Source organism: Lipotes vexillifer, unplaced genomic scaffold (genome assembly GCF_000442215.2).
Source record: "Lipotes vexillifer unplaced genomic scaffold, Lipotes_vexillifer_v1.1 scaffold386, whole genome shotgun sequence".
Taxonomy (NCBI): domain Eukaryota; kingdom Metazoa; phylum Chordata; class Mammalia; order Artiodactyla; family Lipotidae; genus Lipotes; species Lipotes vexillifer.
Genome location: NW_006772588.1, coordinates 1,269,963 through 1,291,471, shown reverse-complemented (window position 1 = coordinate 1,291,471; position 21,509 = coordinate 1,269,963). Strand labels below are relative to the sequence as shown.

General features: G+C 39.4%; 1 protein-coding gene across 1 annotated transcript in view; it reads right to left on the bottom strand.

Moving 5' to 3' along the window:
- The window catches only part of OXCT1 (3-oxoacid CoA-transferase 1), a 146,190-nt gene that overhangs the window by 24,335 nt on the left and 100,346 nt on the right, over positions 1–21,509 (bottom strand). Inside the window, exon 14 of the mRNA XM_007447636.1 lies at positions 3,142–3,231. Coding sequence (XP_007447698.1) covers positions 3,142–3,231 — 90 coding nt within the window. The remainder of the gene's footprint in view (positions 1–3,141; positions 3,232–21,509) is intronic.

Sequence of the window (21,509 nt, the reverse complement as noted above, 5' to 3'; positions counted from 1 at the left end):
GGGAAAGAGGTAATTCTGAAACCTAAAGCTTTCAGAAAAGGGCAGGTGTGGATGGGAACGTAGGTGAGGATGCATCATGGTATGATATGATGAACATGACTAGACCAAACTGAGGGAAACGCCTAGCTCTGCCACTTACCTGGACAAGTTTCTTACGTGCCTACATTCCAGCCTTACATCGGAGAGTCGCTGAGAGGTTTATAGATCCAGTATGTACAATGCCACACACAGGGCCTCGCACCTAGTAAAGACTCAAACTCCTACTCCTTTCCTTCATTTCTCCCAATTTTCAGAGGGCAAAAGAAGGACACGCCAAGAGATCAAAAGAAGCTTAAGTAAGAAGGTGGCTAGACACCAAAAACTCTGCCTACTTTGCAATTTTGCCTGGAACCCTGATGTCTAAGCTTAAATGAAAACCACACTCCAAGGCCAGTCTGGCGCTAGTGCCTGCCACATGTCTCCAGAGGCAGTTTTAAGGCAAGGGAAATGTTATGCTGGTTACTCTAGAGCAACACAAGCAGGCAGCCAGGTTTCAAATACCAGAAGCTGCTGGCTGCTTGCAAAGACTTGCAAGGAAAGAGTTTCCTTTGTCTGATTAAAGCCAACATTTTTAAAGGTCAGGTAATACTATATTTATAAGTGACCTGCATCTGTGACCCTACAGATGAAGGAGCAAAAAAAAAAAAAAAGCTGTCCCTGAAGGCCAGCTGATGGCTCCACCCACTTACTGGGGAAAAAAAAAATCAGCAGCACAAGAATACAAGATTATATTTCTTTTCTCAGGTTTTAATCTTTCATTGCAAACTTTCTACTCTGTGTCTTAGAAAACTCTGGGGATTCTCCCCCAGGCTGTTCACTTACTCATAAGGCAGAAGTTACCTGGCATGTCTAAAAGAACAGGTCATTAACTGGAGAGGCCACCAGGAGTGAAAGACCTCGCCGCTCTCTTTCCTTTCCAACCTCTACCAACCTTTAGGCAGACAAAAGATGCAAGAAAGAAGTGGTGAGGTCCCCGTGTTCCCTTGAGTTGGGCCAATAACAGTAAGTCCAGGTGAACAATATACAGTAGCAACCACACATTCTGGGACCAAGAGTACAAAGTGAAGATGGCAAGAAAAGAAACTTCTGTTGGTTAGTTTTCAAGGTTATCTGTTAAGTATAAACAAATCACTATTATTATTTTAATCACAAATATATTTTTTGTTACTTTGTCCAAATGAAAGTATGTAGGGGAAAATATCTAACTTCAGTTCTGGTCTAAAACTTAGTGCCAATTTCCCCACTGAGAGAAGAAAAAGAAGAAACGCTAGAAAACATTATCTTGCTTCTATGAAAAGCTTTAATAAGGGACTTCTAATTGGAAGTTTGAAGCACCGTTTTTCCTGTCAGAAATTCCAGCTGAGGAGAAAGAAAACACTTTGGGGATAAAAAGAGAGGGAAATACAGGCCCAATGTTTTGAAAACGAATGCACAAAAATAATCTGAAATGAGTCGGACTTCAGTGCCTATGTGTCAACATTAAAGTAACAACAAAAGGAAAGTCGGAAAGGCTTTTCTCCAAAATGGATATTATGTTCCAGAAAACCTTTGGATTTGATTTGCATGCGTGGCATCCTTTTGCCTCTGAACTGAAGTATTTTGGATGCTTTTGCCAGGCATCGCTCAGTAGTCACCTGTGTTGGTTTCATTTCTATTGTCCCATATTTATGCTCCACTGCTCACTTCACTGTTTACTAAGCAATTTATGATAATTTCATATTTATTACAGTTTTCACAATGAAACTGTTTCATGGCACCCATCACTCTGTAACAGAACTCCCCATGGGAAGCAAGTCAGATGCAAATCTTCCAGATATACACTCTCCCACAGTGTTGCATCACAAAATAAAAAAGGGCAAACGAACTACCACTTCCACTCAAAATAGCAGGTATCAAGGTGAGAACAGGTAGCTTTTGTTTTAAAACTAAGAATTATAAAGGAGAATGAGCAAGGTATAGAGGGTGAAGAGGGTACCTGACACCCAATATCAACTTTGCAAATCATCAGAAGCCCAGGGATTCAGGTGGGGAAGGCAATTAAAGCTCAGTTGTTTCAAAGACAATGACTTGGAACAGGAAGAAAGTCATACTGATAGCTCGGTATTTAGAAGACTAGGCTTTGGAGTCAGAGGTATCCAGGCCAAATCTCAGTTCCACTAGTTGTGTGACCTCAGGCAAGTTAGTTAACCTCTCTGAAGCTCTGTTTCTGGACCCACAAAAATACTTATATCAAGTTCATGGGCTTTTACAGGCAAACATACACACAGAGCTTAGTGTACTGTTCGTGCACAGTAAACTCAATGAATGGGAGCCATCACTGTTATAGGCTAATGATATCATCATTAAATGTAAGTGCCATGCGGTCAATGATTCTTGTCTAGTTTTGGTCATTGCTAAATTCCAGCAGTGCCCAGCACATAATAGGTATTCAATAAACACTCAACGATTTACCAAAATACAAGTATAATATTCTTCAGAATAGAACAATTGCTATCACCAAGTCCATCATTTTCTAACACTGTCTCAAAACAGCACTTCCACAGACTTGGTAAGAGGCCATACTGTCCACTTGAAAATAACTGCTGTTAAAAACGCACATTCTGCTGTGTTTTTCATTTTGCACAGAGATAGCAACCACTATAATCATCTTTAAACCTGAATCAGAGAATTCCCATGTTGTTCAGCGGTGATGACTCCGTGCTTCCACTGCAGGGGGCACGGGTTCGATCCTTGGTTGGGGAACTAAGATCCTACATGCCACTGGGTTTGGCCAAAAAAATGAAACTAAAATAAAAATATCTATAAACCTGAATCAACACATCTGCCCTAACATCTTTTCACTGCTTTTGAAGACATTATAGCTTTTACTTTTAATGTGTGTGTGAGGCAAATAATCAAAGAACACCCTGATGTTTGCTTCAAAGTTAAAACAAACATTTAGCTGAATGATAATAAATAATGGTCTTTATTTGTAACGTTTTTCTCTAAAATATAAATGCTATCAAGCTGAATGATCCAGAGAAAACAATAAAAACAATGGTCGCATGACCTGGTGTACAGGGTTTCAGTGTAGTGTGAATTTCCAAAAGCAGCTCTCATTACCTTTGCAGAGTGCTCCATGGTGACCACCACTTTGGTTTTGGCACTGGACACTAGATCCATAGCCCCTCCCATTCCTTTCACCATCTTCCCCTGGAAAACAAACAGAAAATAAGAAGTAATTCTTGGGACTTCCCTGGTGGTCCAGTGGTTAAGAATCAGCCTTGCAATGCAGGGGACACTGGTTCGATACCTGGTTGGGGGAATGAAGATCCCACGTGCTGTGGGGCAACCAAGCCTGTGTGCCACAACTAGAGAAATGCCCACGCACCACAACGAAGACCCCACATGACGCAACAAAAGATCCCGCGTGCCTCAACTAACACCCAACACAGCCAAAAAATAAATAAATATTAGAAAAATAAAAAGAAGTAATTCTCTTTCACCTTTTTAGTATGTGGCAGAACAAAATTAACTTGCAGGAAGAAGCCGCTGGAATAATTAGTGAGAAAAACTCATTGACCTTCATTGCTTAGTACCTGAGCTTTATGACCTTAATATCCTGTTGTTCTATTATTCTATGGCTGAAGAATAAGTTCAGGATAAATATTATGGTGTTACATTCACTGAGTATGGCTAACATTACTTTGTCAACGCTATATGAGCAATATGTCAATCATTGGATAAGAAAAAACTTAAGAACCTCTCCAAAATTCTGGGCACATTACTCTTATTACAATAATATGAGACTGAAATCCACATGCCCCTGACATTCATTTCTTTCTTTTTAAACATATACTTGGCACCACTGAGTCTTCAATCACAGACACTTTCTAAAGCACTCTCTTGGATTTCCTGCAGATTAAAATGCCATTAGGTAATAAACTAAGGCATTAGTGGTGTTTCCCTAGTAATGATTAATATGAAAGGTGGGTCTGTCTTTCTAAAACCTGGCACTTATCTTGCTCTTAGAAAAATACATCAACACGAAACAAGAAAATATATTTCTGTTAAGCAAAAAAACAGAAAACAGAAGCAGACTTCAGGATCCTTTCACCAAGACCATTCTATTTTTGTTCATCTATCTATCTCCTCATTCATTAAACATTTACCAACCACCTTCTCTGTGCCACACACTCTGAATAATTCCCACTGTCTAGTCTGTCTCCAGGTTACAGAGTTTTGGAAAAAGCAAGTTTCCCCAGAGATGATGAAATAAATTCTTACTCAAGTAGATTGAAAAGAAATGTTTCTAACATTGAAACCTCCTGAAAATTTAATTTATGATTTTCCTCTTGCTGATTTGACAGTAAACTCTTCCAGGGCTTTCAGCTCCTTTCCCATAATTTCATACCTTTAAGGAAATCAGGCAATACACTCACACCTGGCTTTAAAACACGGTCTCAAATCCCCTGATTTCAGAAACATTTTAGAGGTCAGTGCAACACTGCACAAACATGAACTAGATGGGCAGTATAAAACAAAGGAGTAAGTAGTCAGGATATCTTCATGGTTTGGAGCTTGCCACTAAATGACATTGGGAAGCAGCTGGCAATGGTTGGGAGGTGGTGCAAGAAAGGAGTGGAAGGGACAAAATGAGTCTATCTTCAGACATGTAAGGTTGCCATGAAGCAGAATATCCATGTGGAAATGTGTAATTTTATACTTCTATAAGCCATACCGTCATCCTTAGCTGCAATTTTTATACGTAAAGCACCAGGTCATAACATTTCTGAAGAGAACACTGATACTTTATGGTACAAAATATGGATAAGTTAGAGATGGAAGCAATGAATGTCTATCATAAACTCCAATACTAAGGAAGTTTGGGATTTTTAAAACATCAAAAGACACTAAAGCTATTCCATTTAAAAGTGTCTCAACATGTTCTTGCTGTGGTGAGAACATCCAGCCAGTCTGAGCTTCCATAGATAGTGTCCTTGGGCAGATGAAGAGTGCAAGTGCCAGAAGAATGAGGAAGCCAAAGAAAACCAGAAACCAAGCTAGTGTGTTAAACATTCCATGAATTAAAAAAAAAAAAAAAAAAAATTCCTTGAATTAGAATATACCACAGGCAAATTTTGTCCCCTGTGACACAATGATACTGGTAAAGCTTATGACAGCTTCTAACAGGAAGCTTGTCCATTTTAGGTGAATCTGATGTACATATTTTAAATCATCAGTTATTTAAGAAAGATTTATAGAGCACCAGCTGGGTACATAACACTGTGCTGGCAGGAATATAAAGTGCTATAAAACATGTTGGAAAGAACCATCTCTTTGTGTCTGTTAGAAAGAACTATATCCCTTGACTCAATGTAAATGAACAGTCTTCATCACTCAAAGAGATTCAAGTGGTCTCATGTCTTGTCTTCAAAGCACAGCTACAAATTTCAAAGCACTATTTTGATACTTACATGTTTGTTTCCAAGAGTAAAAAATGCACAAGTAAAAAATGAGATCTATTAACCCATTGTGTGACATTTGCAAAACACCAAATCTCTTTGTATTTAGGCTCATTACCTATAATCCAGGAATAAGAATATCTGCCCTATCATAAAGTTGTTATGAGGAATGGATGTGGAGTAAACAGAAATTTATAAATTTATTGCCTTACATCTTCGGCCAATTCATTTTACTGAGTGTCTAATATGAGCCTGTACTATACTGGGTGCTAGACTTAGAGATGATCAAGACAGGCTTCTTTTCTCATAAACTTCATCACTGGGGGAAGGGAAAGCATCCATGAGTAATTAAAGAGACCTGAACCAAACTTCTTCCTTCTACAAGAAACATTCCCCACCTCTTCCTCATCCCCAGGGTAGAGCTAAGTGCCTTTTCCCTGTATCCTTGGCACGATTTGGTATGTAATTCTATCACAGTGAATTTCAACTCTTTTCTTTCTTTCACCATATTATTATTATTGTTATTGCATTATAAGTGCTTAGATGGATGAGTGGATGAATGGCTTCAAGTAACATAGGCATGTTCAAGTTCTAGCAGAGCACTGAGGATGCAACTGCTAACTGTGCCTGGAGAGGCAGGAATGGGAGGAAGAGGCTCAGCAGGACATCACAGAGGAGATGTTTCACAAAGATAGTCTGCCAGATGGGGAAGAGAACAGCAGTGTCTCCTAAGAGAAAGCATTTCAAGCAGGTTAACCAGAAAACCTCCAAATATTTGTTTTTTGTATTTTTTAAGTAAGTTCATTGTATTAGAAAAAGAAATGAAAACATTGTCTTCCTTTTCAATTCCCAAGTGATTTCTGAAACAGAATCAATTACTAAAGGAAAATAATTTATTCTATCTATACCAGAAGAAAAAAAAAGATATAAGACATCCTCTCTGAAGCAAGTGGGAAATTCAATGCCACCTTTCAGCCCGGCTCAGCAGGCACTCTTCTGGGAATCAACTACTTATATATCCCAGTTCTCTACTGCAGCTGGGGTAGCCATGTGCCTGAGTGCTAGACAATGGAAGAGAGGGAGGTGCTACCTGTGGTTTCAGGCTCTGGCCCACAAAAACCTCTCACGTGTAATGCTTCATGCTCCTTCACCTTCTGCAATCTGGACACTGACATCCAAGGCATCCTCGCAGATGACTGAGCTTCCCTCAGGCTGGGTCCTTAAATGACCATGTGTAGCAGAGCCCACTTACTCAGAAACACACTGCATTGCTCAATGTGAGTGAAAAACACAGGGTACTAAACCACTGAAATCGGGAGGCTTATTTGTTACAGCAGCTGGTGTGACTAATACAGTGGTGTGTTGCCCAAATGAATTCTATGGAAGGGAGAGAATTGTGTAGAATTAGAACTGTTACAGCTGCATAACAGAGGGGGGACCTGAGAAGGCCTCTTAAGGAGATGTTTTACCACTGCCCTTTGAGGGAGGTGACTATGCCAGATACTGTCCTCGGCACTGTTATCTACCTCTTTATCCAAATGTCCAGCATACTGCTTGACATTTGATAGAGCTGAGATACAGATCTTACCTCCGCCTTCATCTCCCTCCCAGAAACCCAACATCCTAATCAATATACAAAATAAAAAGCTGATAAAAGAGAGAAGTTAAGGAGCTAAAAATATACCTTTAAATAAATCACAAGAGAGAAAAGTGATACATAGAAAAAAACAGGCCTATAATGAAGAAAATATGGTCATGATTGAAGCACTGGGCCAGGGTGACACAAAGCGTGGCTTTCTTTTAAATCTCATCAGCAAACATACATTTCTTGAATGGGGCAACTTTAGTTCTAAAACGTATTCTGGCTAGCATAATGGAGATATGATTGCTGGATACTCATTTCAGAGCCAACTCATTTTTTTACAGTTAAGGACTGACTCTGACATCAAGTACGGAAAGAATACTGCAATAAAATGCACTAGAATGCTGCACAATTACAAAACTTTTCTAAAAAGATACTGATTCAACTGTTATCCTCCATTCACAAATATTTTCAGGGTCTATTATGAACCAGGAACTAAGGTAAGAATTAGGAATAAAAAATGAACATGATCGGGCTTCCCTGGTGGCGCAGTGGTTGAGAGTCCACCTGCCAATGCAGGGGACATGGGTTCGTGCCCCAGTCCGGGAAGATCCCACATGCCGTGGAGCGGCTGGGCCCGTGGGTCATGGCCACTGGGCCTGCGCATCCAGAGCCTGTGCTCTGCAATGGGAGAGGCTGCAGCAGTGAGAGGCCCGTGTACTGCAAAAAAAAAAAAAAGAACATGATCATCTGCCTTTTTTCTAGAAATATTTAAACCAAAATCAATATTTTAAATATATTTTTATTTACTTTGATCCTATTTCCTAATATCAGAATTTTATAGAAAGTGAAAGAAATTGTTAAAATGCCATTTAAAATAAAACATACTGAAAATGATTCTTGCCATCATCTTTATCATTAGTATATAAATAGTAATGGCTTAGTTTCAGATTTGTTACCTCTAAATATTCTGCTCTTAAGTGAGAAACAATGTACAATCTACAGAAACAATTTTTAAAGCATTTTAAACTAATGCTATGTGCCCCACTGGAAAATGTGAATCAACTGTAAGAAAAAGGGAAAAATAGCTGTGATTTATTTATAAAACTAGGGCTTGTTGTTTAATATTAAACACCAGAGCATTAAGTATCCACCTCAATCCAAATGTAAGCCTCTTTATTTCTGTCTCACTTTCCCATTATTAAAAAATGTTCTAGGAAAGAAAGCGGCCTCTAAACATGTTCCTAGCTAAAGAGCAGGAGAGAGGGAAAATAAAAACATGATATCAACATTTGTTTAAATACAAAGAGAGATGTTATAAAAGATTTTTAAAATTTGCCTTAGTGGGGCTTCCCTGGTGGCGCAGTGGTTGAGAATCTGCCTGCCAATGCAGGGGACACGGGTTCGAGCCCTGGTCTGGGAGGATCCCACATGCCGCGGAGCAACTGGGCCCGTGAGCCACAACTACTGAGCCTGCGCGTCTGGAGCCTGTGCTCTGCAACAAGAGAGGCCGCGACAGTGAGAGTCCCGCGCACCGCGATGAAGAGTGGCCCCCACTTGCCACAACTAGAGAAAGCCCTCGCACAGAAACGAAGACCCAACACAGCCAAAAATAAATAAATAAATAAATTAAAAAAAAAAAAAAAATTTGCCTTAGTTTAGCAAAGTTATAACAAAGGTACAGCAGAATATTTCTCTTTTCTGTTATACTTTGTATTCAAAACCAAGAAAAATGTGATTTTCCTTTCCAAGTTTAATTGTATTTCCCAGGACAGGTGAACTGATCATGTAAACCAATTAATATGTAACTAGAAATATAATAATATCTTTATTGCCAAGTAAGTTAACAAAATTGCTTATAACAAATATCAGTTATCAATCATCATATGGGCTAAAAAAAAAGCATGTCGGGCTTCCCTTGTGGTGCAGTGGTTGAGAGTCCGCCTGCCGATGCAGGGAACACGGGTTTGTGCCCGGTCCGGGAGGATCCCACATGCCGCGGAGCAGCTGGGCCCGTGAGCCATGGCTGCTGGGCCTGCGCGTCCAGAGGCTGTGCTGCGCAACGGGAGAGGCCACAACAGTGAGAGGCCCGCATACCGCAAAAAAAAAAAAAAAAAAGTCAAAAAAGCAGTACTTGGATAAATTCAAAATTTCATTTTAGTAAGCGCTGTTGCTCCTGTTCTCTCCGATATCTTGTTTCAATTATCCCCTCTTCACAGCTCTTCCACCCTCCCCTTCTCCACAGCCCCTCTCCATAGATTCTTCAACACACTGAAGTCCAGTTTCTCCTTGACCATGCCCTTGAAATGAGAACTACTCAATCCAGTCTCTAATATTTAATCATTTGATTCAGTACACACTTTGTAGGTTTACTTTACACATTCCTGAAACTTTCTACTACATTTTACACTGTGTTCCATCAACATCTGTAAATTCTCTATACTCATCGGCTTCCATGGTATAATACCTCCTACCTTGAGGATTTCAGGCTCCTTTCTAGCATCCTTTTCCCACACCAGCTTTGTGTTGGCCACCTTAAAGCTCTGCCCTTGGCCTCCTGCTCTTATTGCCACTTGCTCTCCACGAGTGACTTCATCTATATGCTTATGATATAAACCGGCCCTGTCTTTGATGATTCCTAAAGCCACAAGTCTAGCTCAGATCTTAGCCCTGAGTTTCAGATTTCAATATCCAAAAACTTCCCAGTCACCCTGCAGCACAATCCGCTGGCTGATTCCCCAAATTGTTTCCTCTTGTTCCTGGGCACAGAGACCACATTTCCCAGCCGTCCTTGAAGTTAGGATTAGTCATATGCATAAGTTCTGACCAATGGAACGGGGTGAAAGTGATATATAACACTTGCAGGGCTGGACCATAAAAACTTCAAGAACAATGCTCCATGCCCTTGCCTTTTCTGCAAACCACATGTTGAAGATGGTGCAGTCATGGAATGGAAGGAATCTCAATCCCTGAATTACTGCACAGAAGAGAGCTGTCTGCAGATCAGGGATATTCACTTTGGTTCTATGTGAGTGAGAAGTAAAAACTTCTGTTATCTTATGTTAATTTTTCATGCCTCAACTCAATATGGTCCAAACTAAATTAAGCATCTTTATCAAGGCAAATCTCATCTGCCCACCGATTTCCTATTTCAGTTAGTGGCCAATCAACCATCTGAGGATCCAAATCAGAAACGTCTTTATCTCTTGCCTCTCCTTCATTATCCGTGTACAATCAATGAATCATTCAATCACAAAGAACTTCTATTTTCCCAATATTTATTGAACTTGACTACTTCTCACCCTAGCTAAAATCCTTATGACTTCTCCCTGAGTGGTGTAACATCCCTCCAGTCAACCTATGTCCAGCCTTGTCCCTCTCAAATCTTTCCAACTCATAACCACAAAAATAATCTTAAAATGAGCATTTTATATCATTCCTCTGCTTAAAACTTTTCACTAGTTCCCCAGTGGTTCAGGGTAAAGTCCAAGCACCTCACTCAGTCTGGCATACAAAACCTATGACAGCGTGGCCTGGACCCTCCTCACTTCCTTACACTCCAGTTCCCATTTCTATTCCAGGAATAGTGAGTTGCTTGTCTACAGTATATGGCTTCATACTATGCTGTAAGGTCCCACCCTCATTCTATCAGGTGTGCTCCAGCTCACCTTTAACGCATCAAATCATGACTACCTCACCCAGGAAGCATCCGCATGCCCCTGCCCCCACCCCATCAACAAGAGAGATGAGGGGCCTCTCTCGGGTGCTCTCACAGCATCCTTGCTTATCCCCACTATAGAGTTTGCCCCATGACCTGCATTAAGATCAGGGCTGATGTTTCACTGGCCAGCAGTGACAAGGCCATCCAGGTAGTTATAACTGAAATTCTTCCTCATGAGAGGCATCCCATCACCCCTCTAACAAACCATGTCCCACCCACTACTGCCATCTAGCAACTTAAAACACAAGAGCGGGCCTCCAAGACCTATCCAGCTACGACGACCATGTGTTTTCTCTTTTTTTTTTTTTTTTGTGGTACACGGGACTCTCACTGCTGTGGCCTCTCCCATTGTGGAGCACAGGCTCCGGATGTGCAGGCTCAGCGGCCATGGCCCACGGGCCCAGCTGCTCCACGGCACGTGGGATCCTCCCAGACCGGGGCACGAACCCATGTCCCCTGCATCAGCAGGCGGACTCTCAACCACTGCGCCACCAGGGAAGCCCCGACCATGTGTTTTGATCGATCACATCTATTCTGATTCATCAGTACCTGTGCACTTAAGAAATCAATTAACTTCAAATTGGACAAATGAACCCTGTTCCTAGCTATTAACGACACTGATGCTCTCCTTTTGCAAAAGTGTAAATACCGCTCAAGAGTGTCTCCGTCATTCACTTTTGAAACCTCAACTGCTCCAAGTAAAAAAAAAAATCCCAATGTGCGTAAAATTGATTGCAGGCCATTAACTCCACCTTTGTGCAGGAAATTACTAAGAATTTACTAAGTGAATAGTTAAAAGTATAAAACTTTCACATTTTCTTTTCCTAAGGTATAAGCAATGTATGATGAAGCTTCTTTTGGTTATAAATGAGGCACTTTGGATAGGTTAACTTCTTTGTACAAGGTCAGACAGACTGACTCTGATTACTTTGTTTGCTGGATTAATAAAATGGACAGCAGGGGCTTCCCTGGTGGCGCAGTGCTTGAGAGTCCACCTGCCGATGCAGGAGACGCGGGTTCGTGCCCCGTTTCGGGAAGATCCCACATGCCGCGGAGCGGCTGGGCCCGTGAGCCATGGCCGCTGAGCCTGCGCGTCCGGAGCCTGTGCTCCGCAAATGGGAGAGGCCACAACAGTGAGAGGCCCGCATAACACAAGGAAAAAAAAAAAAATGGACAGCAGGAGAAAAACTCTATATTAGTCTTAGCTCTGTTGTGAAGCTATAGGTTCAGTTTTCATAGAGTCTATTCATTATTCTTCAAAGATGAAAACAAACATCAAATAAACTGGCTAGGTGAGTTCGCCTTGTTTTATCAGGCCTCCTACAGAAATAGAAAGAGTTTGAGCAAATGCTCCAGGACAGATATAAGGGGATTTGTTTTTATTTAACATGATTAAGTATTATTACTTAATAATAATTAAGTAATAATTATATATTATGTATAAATAAGTTATTTAATTGAATTTATTAAACACAACTAAGCACTGGCGTTTCTGGCCCTGTACATTATCCAGAAACAGGATAAGCACAATATTTAAAAACCCAAGGATAAGTTATTTTCTGCATTAAGAACCTCTTCTTTCCATTGGGTCACCGAGAGAAATGCACTGGAATCATATGCAATTGCCCCCATGTGACCATGTATGACCTACAGATACAGAAATTTCATATGGTTGGTTCAAACTAATGTTCTAATGGTGGGAACACAGATCCCATTTACTATCACACAGAATTTTTTTAAGGGCTTATATTATTTTTAGGAAATCCCAACAAGAATGACAGCTAAAATACAAACAGAAGAATGACAATCATTTTTATGTGTCTGCATGTACTAAAATATATCAACATCCCTCAACAACTCACTCACATGGAATATGAAATTATTACCATTCCTTTTGGAAAAAGGAAGTAGTCTTTCTCAGAAATTTTATTTTCTGATTCTTCAAAGGGGTGTGGATTGGTTGGGATGAAGAGGGGGGGCGGTGAGCATAGAACCACGGGCAGCAGCAGACTTGCTCCATCACCTCCTCCACTGTCTGCAAAGCTCTAAAGAGCACAATTACAGAATTATTATAATTACACAGCCATCTCTGACAGCTGGATGGAATTTTCAGAGAGAGAGAGAGAGAGAGAGAGAGAGAGAGTGACTAAAAGAACATTATTAAGGAATACATCAGAATCATTACCAGTGTTTTTAGCCACAGTAGAAAAGATTAAAAAATGTAGAAGATAATTTAAAAGCTAAACACACACACACACACACACACAAGAACAACTGTGAAAGAGCATGTTATGAATACTATATTAAGCAAGTTAGAGGGCTAGGTGAAAGAACATAAAACCATTTTGATTCTACACCAAATTCATTCCCAAGGTGTCCTCTAGATTCAGCTGATGACCCAGTTTAATGATTGCTAAGTACCCACTGAGAGTTAACAGCTATGAACATTCACAGCGAATTGATAACCCTTTGGTCATTGGTGGAGAGTCTTTTAATTTCTTTCCTCCTAAGCCAGTCCTAATCTGTAAAATGGGTACCCAGTGCCTCTCAGATGTGAAGACAGTTCTCACCTCTGGTTTGCTAAGACAGCATACCTCACCTTCGGGACTGGGAGAACCATGGGTAACATCATTCCACAGAGATTCAGATCCTGTGACTAGTATGAGGTCTGAGCCCCAAGAGGGAGAAGCATAGCATCATTGTGAGAATGACCCACTTCTGGGGGCAACACAGAATGCTAAGGAGCCATGTCACTGTGGGTGGGTCCTAGCATCACAGGCATAGGATGGTTTCAGAAATCAATGACACAATTTCTCCTCTGAAGACCTTGGAACTGCAAGTGCATGGAAGGTAAAAATGGCTCCTCCTCAAACTGGGGAGAATGAGGTGGAAACCAATAACTTTTTCAAACACTGAATCAGGTTAAAAAAATTACTTTGGGGGGACTACTCTGGCAGTCCAGTGGTTAGGACTCTAGGTTTCCACTGAAGGGGGTGCGGGATCGATCCCTGGCCAAAAATTTTTTTAAAAAGCCTCTATTTAAAAAAAAAAATTACTTTGGGGAATTTGCCACAAGTATTTTTGAAAGATACATAACGAGGGAAATTGAGGAAGCATTAATTTCTATCTTCTTATCTTTTTTCTTTTTTTTGCGGTATGCGGGCCTCTCATTGTTGTGGCCTTTCCCGTTGCGGAGCACAGGCTCTGGACGCGCAGGCTGAGCGGCCATGGCTCACGGGCCCAGCCGCTCCACGGCATGTGGGATCTTCCCGGACCAGGGTACGAACCCGCGTCCCCTGCATCGGCAGGCGGACTCTCAACCACTGCGCCACCAGGGAAGCCCTATCGTCTTATCTTTTAAAGTCAACTGTGCCAGAGCAAGCTCTTAGATGGTGGGAGGGAGATGGGGTGGTGGAGTGGGGGAATGGTTCTGGGACTAAAAGTGAAAAGTGAAGTGTCTTTAGAGAAAAGTAACAAGTAAAAAAAACAAACACTTTTTTGGTGAACATCTTGATAATGCAGAAATCAAAACACCAAGAACAGAATGAAAAAATAAAAGATATTCTTTTGAAGTAAAATACAAAGAAAAATCAGAAGAGGGTAGAAATATAAACATATAAACTTTAACTTATTTCTTGATATGCCAGTGCTTTAACTCCCTATACTTCATAAGTGACCTTTTAAGTTTCTGATCTTGATGGTTTCAGTAACTTTATCTCTGTCTATAATACCAGAGACATAACATATATGACAAAACAGTATTAAAAATCAATGTGTTAGCAAAAAACTTGATTATTTCAGACCCATTTTCTATGGAGCCTAAGTTGAGGTACATTTGAAATCTAATACATTCTCAGGTGAATAGCAAGAGCTACAGTAAGTGACAAGAATTTTATTCCTTTTACTGCTATAACACCCTGTGGCAGAAATGACTTCATTCACATTCATCTGGAACTCAGGCATGGCAAATATTTGGAGCTGGGATGTACTACCTAAGAAATCATTTTTATTCCCTAGAATGCCATTTTTAGGCTCCACATTTAGAAGGAAACACATTCTCTTGATAACCACCTGAGAAGCTATTCAGGAAGGAGTTGCTTTTTCCTCTAACCAAAGTGAGCAGGTCTAAAATGGAAAGTTGTTTATTATTCAAAACTGTACAAGTGTGGGTTCGCATGCATACATACATTACTTAGCTCTGTCCATTGAGAAGGTTTAGAAGCAATGACGTCCCAGTAGCAATAAGCACACCCAACACCCAGATCTTGGTTTCAAATATCATTCTCAAATAAAAGAAACCAGGGCTCCTTGGAGAAATAGCTGATACTAGGAACATCCTGTAGTAACAGAAAGGAAGTACTCAATGAAAAATAAAAATAATGGAGTTGTATAGGAGCCAACGTGAAAAAACTCCCAATGGCCATAGTTGGCACAAGTTGAGCATGAAAATAAATAACATGGTATTGGATTATAACTCAAAGTATAAAATATACATGAGCCCATACTGCCATAAACAAATAAATGGTAGAGAAGAGACAAATCTTCTCTCTGGAAGAACTGCAAATAATACATAATACCCCTCTTTTAAGTGATCTTTGAGGGTGAGCTGAATCTACTGACTTGCTTCTAAAGCATAAAGTATGGAAAGGGAAAAATAGTAACTTTATAGTGAACAAACCTGGTAAAGAGTACCTTAATCAAGTGACAAAGGTTAATGTCAACAGTGATAGCATGTGGATAACCTAAACTCCCTAACTTGATGTGAAAAGGACACTTTACAATATAGTATTCTTCTAATACTATTCTATAGTATTCTTTCCCAAAACTCATAACCGCAGTCTAATGATGAGAAAAACATCAGGCAAACCCAGACTGGGGAACATTCTGCAGGACTTCTGGCCAGTACTTCTCAAGACTATAAAAGTCATGAAAAACAACTGGAAAGACTGAGAAAGTGTCACAGACCAGGGAAGACTAGGAAGATGTGACAACTAAGTGCAATATGGTACTCTGAACTGGATCCCCTGGAAAAGAAAGAAGATAAATTAATGGAAAAAACTGATAAAATCCAGATAGAGTCAGTAGTTTAATTAATACTAATGTACCTGAAAGACCTGCACACTGAAAACTATAAAACATTGATGAAACAAATTTTAAAAGGCACAAATAAATGGAAAGAAACTCCGTGTTCATGAGTTGGAAGACTTAATATTGTTAAAATTTCCATACTCCCCAAATGAATCTACAGATTCAAAGCAACACCTATCAAAATATCAATGGCATTTTTTAACAGAAATTTTAAAAAATCCTAAAATTTACATGAAACCCCCAAAGACCCTGAATAGTCAAAGCAATCTTGAGAAAGAATAACAAAGCTGAAGGCATTATATTTCCTGATTTCAAAATATATTACAAAGCTACAATAATTAGAAAGGTATGATATTGGCACAAAAACAGACACATAGATCAATGGAACAGAATATAGGGCCCCCAAATAAATCAACACATATACAGTCAATTGATCTTCAACACAGTTACCAAAAATATACAACAGAGAAAAGACAGGCTCTTCAATAAATGGTGGTGGGAAAACTGGGTATCTGCATGGAAGGAATAAAATTGGGATCTTATAAGGATAACAAAAGGCAACAAAAGCAAAAATAGACAAGGGGGAATACGTCAAACTAGAAAGTTTCTGCACAGGAAAGGAAACAATCAACAAAATGAAAAAGCAACCTAAGAAATCGGAGACAATATTTGCAAACCACACATCCAATGAGGAGTTAATACCCCAATATATAAGAAACTCCTTAACTCAACAGCAAAAAATCAAATAATCCAACTAAAAAATGGACAAAGGACTTGAACAGAAATTTCTCCAAAGAAGACATAACAAATGCCCAACAGGTATATGAAAAGATGCTTATAATCACCAACCTTCAAGGAAATGCAAATTGAAACAACGAAGTATTACCTCATACCTATTATCAAAAAAAAAAAGTGGTGACAAGGATATGGAGAAACTGGAACCCTTGAACACTGTTGGTGTGAATGTAAAATGGTGCAGCTGCTAGTGGGAAACAGTATGCAAGTTCCTCACAATAAAATAAATAGAGCAACCAGATGATTCAGCAATCCCACTTTGGGGTATATATCCAAAAGAATTAAAATCAGGATATTGAAAAGATACCTGCACTACAATGGTTATTGAATCATTAATCACTATAGCCAAGATATAGAAACAACCTAAATGTCAACTGACAAATGAATGGGCAAAGAAAACATGGTATATACATACAATAGAATATTATTCAGCCCTTAAGAAGGAAATCCTACCATATGTGACAATGAGGATGAACCTAGAGGACATTATACCAAGTGAAATAAGCCAGTCACAGAAGGACAAATACTGCGTGATTCCACTTATGGCAAGAGTGGGAAATGTAGAGTTGTTCAATGGGTATAAAGTTTCCATTATACCCGGTGAATAAGCTCCAGAGATTGCTATGCAACACAGTGCTTATAGCTAACAATACTGTATTGTTAGGAGGGTAATCTCACATTAAGTGTTCTTACTACAATTAAAAAAAAAAAAAAGGTGATTAAACCCCTCCCCCCTCAAATAGTAATGTACTAATGTGTGTTTTTTAGTTTTGACAAATGTACCACAGTAATAAAAGATTGTAATAATGAGGGAAATCAAGTAAGGCGGATACGAAAACTCTTTGTACTATCTCTGCAACTTTTCTATAAATCTAAAATTATTACAAAATACAAAGTTTTTTTTTTTTAAACTTCAGTATATGGCTTGCTCCTGTGGTTTTTGTTTCTTCATCAAAATGAAAACAATACAGATTAGTTCTCAGATTTCCCTCTGTAAGCGCCTCTCCTACTAACTCTTTTAGCCTATTGCTAAAATGTTTTGCAAAATCTAGACTCTAAAAACAATAAATTTATGATAATTAAATGAATCTGTGCTTTGTTTTTAGGTATGATCTGTTTTCTTGTAGTAAGTGAACTTTATTGCAATACAGAGTACACTAGCTTAACAAAGTCACAATTTAGTATCTGGATAAAGAATAAGAACGATAGTTCTGAGAACTGTATATGTGGGTTTTTCTTTGTTGTTGCTTTAATTTTCTTTTTTCCTTTTACTTTTTGACACCCATTTCTCACACCTCCCACCCCCAACCTCTGGCAACCACCAGCCTGTCCTCTATATCTATAAGCTTGTTTTTCATTTTTTATAGTCCACATGTAAGAGTGATCATACAGTATTTGTCTTTCTCTGTCTGACTTATTTCACTTAGCATAATGCCCTAGAGGTCCATCCATGTTGTCATAAATGGTAAGGTTTCATTCTTTTTTATGGCAGAGTAATATTCCATTGTGTGTGTGTATGTATACATACCACATCTTCTTTATTCATTCATCCATACATGGACATTTAGGTTGCTTCCATATCTTGGCTACTGTAAATAATCCCTCAGTGAACATAGAGGTGCATATATCTTTTCTAGTTAGTGTTTTTGTTTTCCTCAGATAAATACCCAAAAGTAGAATTGCTGGTTCATATGGTAGTTCTATGTTTAATTTTGGGGGGAACTTCCATACCATTTTCCACAGTTGCTGCACCAATTTACATTCCCATTAACAGTGCACGAGGATTCCCTTTTCTCCACATCCTCGCCAGCACTTGTCTTTTTTTTTTTTCCCCGCTCCACATGACTTGTGGGATCTTAGTTCCCCAACCAGGAATCAAACCCAGGCCCACAGCAGTGAAAGCACGGAGTCTTAACCATTGGATTGCCAGGGAATTCCCTTTCTTGTCTTTGTAACAGGTGTTGTAACAGGTGTGAGGTGATAACTCATGTGGTTAATTTGCATTTCCCTAATGATTAATGATGTTGAGCATCTGTCCATGTACCTGTTGGCCATCTGCATGTTTTCTTTGGAAAAATGTCTATTAATATCTTCTGTCCATTTTTAAATCAGATTGTTTTTCTGCTATTGAATTATATGAGTTCTTTATATATTTTGGATATTAGCCCCTTATCAGACACATGATTTGCATATAATTCCTCCCATTTGGCAGGTTGCCTTTTCATTTTGTTAATTATTTCCTTTGCTGTGGTTTTTTTTTCCCAATAAATAAACTTTGCCATCCAAGTCATCATTATTTTGAGAAGCCTGTTCTGATGTTAGATAGCTTAGGTTTCTGATAGAACACTTTTTTCAAAAAATTAAAACATGGTAATGAGGACCTTTTAAAACAATGTTCTGGGCTTCCCTGGTGGCGCAGTGCTTGAGAGTCCGCCTGCCGATGCAGGAGACGCGGGTTCGTGCCCCGTTTCGGGAAGATCCCACATGCCGCGGAGCGGCTGGGCCCGTGAGCCATGGCCGCTGAGCCTGCGCGTCCGGAGCCTGTGCTCCGCAAATGGGAGAGGCCACAACAGTGAGAGGCCCGCATAACGCAAGAAAAAAAAAAAAACAATGTTCTGCAACCATATTATTGCAAGTTTGAAAAAGTTAGGACTGGACCTTTGTTCTATGATATATAATTACCATTTCTACTTTTTACTATTGCTATTTCATTTTTCTTGTTATGGCTTACTTTTTCCATGCTGAGCCTCTTTTAATAAACACAATTTTATGAAGATAATTCCTCATTACGTAAACAGTACTTACAGAAAGTAAGTAGATATTATTTAAGTTTCCCTTACACAAAAGACAAAATACAACAATAAAAGTTAAAACAAATTACCTGAAGTTATAAGAACAAATCAGAAAAGAACTGAAGTCTTTCCCTAACTTCTAGAAAAAGGTAATTGAATCACCATAGAAGACGCTTCCTATTTTAAAATGTCCATTATGTTGGACTTATTGCACTATTTTTCTTTCTTATTGTTCCTAATCTGATGGATGGTGTTAATTAATTTAGTTAAGAGACAGACAGCAAGCCTAGAGATGCCCTGTGTAGTTTCAGTTTAGACAAAGTCTAAAAATACAGTTGGATCCTTTAGGACTAAAATTTAAAACTTTCCAAATGTGCTCATCAACAAACCATTTATCTTTCACCAACCTGAAAGCCATGATTTAAGCAAATTAAATTTCCTAAAAACTACATGATTATGAGAAGTCACATTCAGGATGGAAAATGTTAGCTGAGTAATAAGTTTATTTTGCATAACATTCTGGCAGTAAGAAAAATGTTGCATTTTTTAAGGGAGTTAGTTTGTTTGTGGATTAGTTTTTCAGGGTCTGATTATTTAGATGGTATGCTTATTTTTCTTCATTTTACTGTGCACTTCTTTGGCCCTTTATTATCTGATAATAAGTACATGATCTCTACCAGAAGGTGGTGTTTCCAAAAACAAAAGACCCAAATCATAATAACAATTCACCAATCAGAAATTGCCTTATCCAAGACTGTTAAGGTTCAAAGCTATAACTATAATCCATAAATATGCAAAACAGATGAGAGGCTAAAACATGTCAAATCTCAGGAACTTGAGTTAAAGCTTATGAGCCTGCCTCAAAGGACTCTGGGACTTCCTGGGTGGCGCAGTGGTTAAGAATCCGCCTGCCAACGCAGGGGACACCGGTTCAGTCTCTGGTCTGGGAAGATCCCATACGCCACAGAGCTACTAAGCCCAGGTGCCACAACTACTGAGCCTGTGCTCTAGAGCCCGTGAGCCACTACTACTGAGCCTGAATGCCACAACTACTGACGCCCGTGCACCTAGAGCCCGTGCTCCACAACAAGAGAAGCCACCTCAATGAGAAGCCCATGCACCGCAAGGAAGAGTGGCCCCCGGTCGCCACAACTAGAGAAAACCTGTGCACAGCAGCGAAGACCCAACACAGCCAAAAATAAATAAAATTTTTTTAAAAAGTAGAATTTAGCATTAAAAACAAAAATGACTCTGTGTCAGGTCTTCATGCAAAACATATTTACTCCTTTTATGCATGATTGTAACAAGACTGGTAATCTGGTTTTCCATCCAAAATTATAATTAGAAGTTGGTACTTATACAGCTAAATTTGGATAATCTGAAAAAATATATGGAATATCTTATTCTCTGCTAATTCTCAATAAATAATTATTACAAGTATTCCAATGATCTACTTGAGTTACTAAACGATGAAATGGGCAATGTTCATTTTATTGCATACAATAAAGTTCAAAAACTCTATCTGCCTTTTACTTAAGAAAATTCCACTATACTGAAAAAGGGAAAAGAAAGGAGAAAGAAAGCTTAAATGTAAAATGCTAGTGATTTTGCCTGGCATTCTATTTAGACACTGAAGGTCTGGAAAGAGGATAAGATGGGAAACATATTCACTCAGTCTCAATCCCATATGCCTCTAGTAATGTGAATTTACCAAGATAACTCTAGGGTTTAAAGATACATGTTGTCATATCATATGACTTCCTCCAAATAAAAGCCAGCTGATCTATCTGGTTCTTAACAACAATAACCATGATCTAATTTAGATCATGATCTAATTTAGCACTGATTCTGAGGGTCTTACCAATACACATCCCACTGCTAATATGATCAGATAATGGAAGTCCTTTAACATTGCCACATCAGGGCTTCCCTGGTGGCGCAGTGGTTGAGAGTCCGCCTGCCGATGCAGGGGACGCCGGTTCATGCCCCGGTCCGGGAAGATCCCACATGCCGCGGAGCGGCTGGGCCCGTGAGCCATGGCCGCTGAG